This window comes from Anopheles cruzii, unplaced genomic scaffold (assembly GCF_943734635.1).
Source record: "Anopheles cruzii unplaced genomic scaffold, idAnoCruzAS_RS32_06 scaffold03290_ctg1, whole genome shotgun sequence".
In the NCBI taxonomy this organism is placed as follows: Eukaryota; Metazoa; Arthropoda; class Insecta; order Diptera; family Culicidae; genus Anopheles; species Anopheles cruzii.
Genome location: NW_026456875.1, coordinates 1 through 2,257, shown reverse-complemented (window position 1 = coordinate 2,257; position 2,257 = coordinate 1). Strand labels below are relative to the sequence as shown.

The 2,257-nt window shown below is 49.1% G+C and overlaps 1 protein-coding gene across 1 annotated transcript; it reads right to left on the bottom strand.

The window, feature by feature from the left end:
• Positions 1 to 41: 41 nt before the first annotated feature.
• On the bottom strand, positions 42 to 1,990 carry LOC128276968 (puromycin-sensitive aminopeptidase-like protein; the record flags this gene model as incomplete). Its single annotated transcript, XM_053015427.1, has 5 exons — positions 1,467 to 1,990; positions 1,254 to 1,400; positions 1,052 to 1,184; positions 635 to 985; positions 42 to 577 (listed from the first exon to the last, which is right to left on the bottom strand). Coding segments are annotated over exons 1-5 (1,691 nt in total), but the record flags the coding sequence as incomplete, so codon positions are not given.
• Between the last annotated feature and the right edge of the window lie 267 nt (positions 1,991 to 2,257).

The following is a 2,257-nucleotide window of genomic DNA, read 5'->3' as shown; positions in this document are numbered from 1 at the left end:
TCTCAATATTGATGGTGGCTTCCGGTGTGGAAGGTGTTAACCAAAATATGGCATCCGTTGATTCCACATCTTCGGAGGACGCCAGGTTGGATGCGTAATTCAGGGGCACAAAGAACAGCTGGTTCGGTGGTGGGGATTCATCCTCAATAGGCATCCAGAATCTCTTCTGCGTGGCCATTAGCGTGCGTCCACTCCAATCGATGGTCACCGTTACAAGCGGGTATCCTGGAGAATTCGCCCAGCCTTCAAAGATTTCTTCGACACTCGCTGGTAGATCAACCGTACGGAACTTTTCGATGCTTGTGTAAAGGTACTGCGGGGCGGTAGTGAGATAGCTGCGCGATCGCAGATAATCATTGATAGCCATCCGAAACGAGCCGATTCCGATAACATTCTGAATCATGCGTATGACGGAGGCACTTTTAGCGTACACTACATAGTCATAGAGTTCGTTCAGTACGGACGGATCCGTAGTGTAGTAGCTCATTGCACGGTTGTTGCTGTGACAATCCAGCGATAAGGCCGAGTGCACGTTGACAACGACGAATTGGTCCCAGAGATTCCAGGACGGCTCGAGCTAAAACGAAAATGGTAGTTTACAGTAAACTTACTCTAATCATTAAATGTCTATTACCTGTGACGTGATGTAGTTCTCAAAGTAGCGTGCAAACCCCTCATTTAGCCAAACGTATGTCCACCACTCCGGTGTTACCTCGTTGCCGAACCACATATGAGCCAGCTCGTGCGTTACTATCGCGCCAACGAACTGTTCACTCCGTGCCGTGCTGACGCCTTGCTCGTGCAGCAGATAATCTTCTCGAAACGTTATCAGGCCCCAGTTTTCCATGGCCCCCATCGCGAAATCGGGTATAGCCACCAGATCGATCTTTGCCATTTGATTTTGACGCCCGAAAAAGTTCTCCAGGTAGCGCAACGCCCTAAACGCAAAGTCATGAGCGTACTGTGTGAGGTGTTCTCGGCCTTCCTGTATTGAAATCGATAACAGCATTAATTCTGCTGCTCTATCGCCGTTTGATCAAGAACACGTTACCGGAGCAAACACACGGAAAAGTCCATCTTGTGTAGGTAACGTTTTCAGTTCCGATACAACAAACGCCACCAAGTATGTGGACATTATCGGAGTTGTTTGGAAAGACGTGTCCACGAATTCTCCGGACGGAACACTGAAACAAGAAAATGATCATTAGCTTAGCGGCTGGTAAACGATTTGGGACATTCTTAACCTGGCTTACCTGTCGATTGCCGGCATGTTCGATAAAGCGGTGTGTTTGTCATGATGTCGAATTTTTACGCCAAATGTTGCTTTGTAAGCCGGTTCATCATAGCAGGGAAACGCCGTTCGTGCGTAGATAGCGGCAAAGAACGTTGTGGCAAGGTACCTGTGAAAAGGAAGGCAACAGTGCTCCTTAATATCGTTCCCGTAGCAGATTCACAGTCTCACTCACTTGACGCCATTTTCCGTCCGGTAGCTACTTCTGTAAAGGCCCTTGAAAAAATCAATGTTGATGCTTCCCGCAAACTCCAGATGCGCACGGTAAACCTCACCCGGCACCAGCGATTCGGAGCAGTGTAAGACGATCATCTGAGATTCGGGCACATTCTCGAACCGCTCGATCAGGATGGCATTTCCGGTGGATTGCGTAACCCGTAGCGTGGTTTCGTTTACGATCAAACCCACACTGTTGAGTGCCAGGGACTTTCCGGTGGCAGTTTGTTGGAACGTAATGTCGACCGTTCCGGAGTACGTTTGAAAACTTTCATCGCTCAAATCGACAAACAGTTCGTAGGACACGGGTGCCGATACATTGGGCAGCACGTACGACGATGCTTCGACGAGTTTAGCAGAAGCATTTGGCACCCCAAGTCCCAAGTGGCCATTTTCGACCGACCGTGGACCGATCGCACCCACTCGTGGAGCACGCAGTAACACACAGAGCAGTGCCACGGCCCATACCCTCAAACAGAACATCGTGGCACGGTGGTTTCGTACGAACTAATCAACCACTCGAGGAACTCCGATTTGATTAGCGTTTGGTATCGCGCAAGATAAAGACAATCGCGTGGATTCGCGAGAGTGTTTGCCGCGAAGCAGAAAGACTGACCACAGCTTGATAAAAACACACAGCCACAGTGTTGCTGGTTGTTACGCTTTTATCTCTGATAATGAGCATTTGGGTGTGTTGGAAAATAAGCGTCCCACATTTGAGCCTATTTGCTTATCCGGCGCCAAACAAGT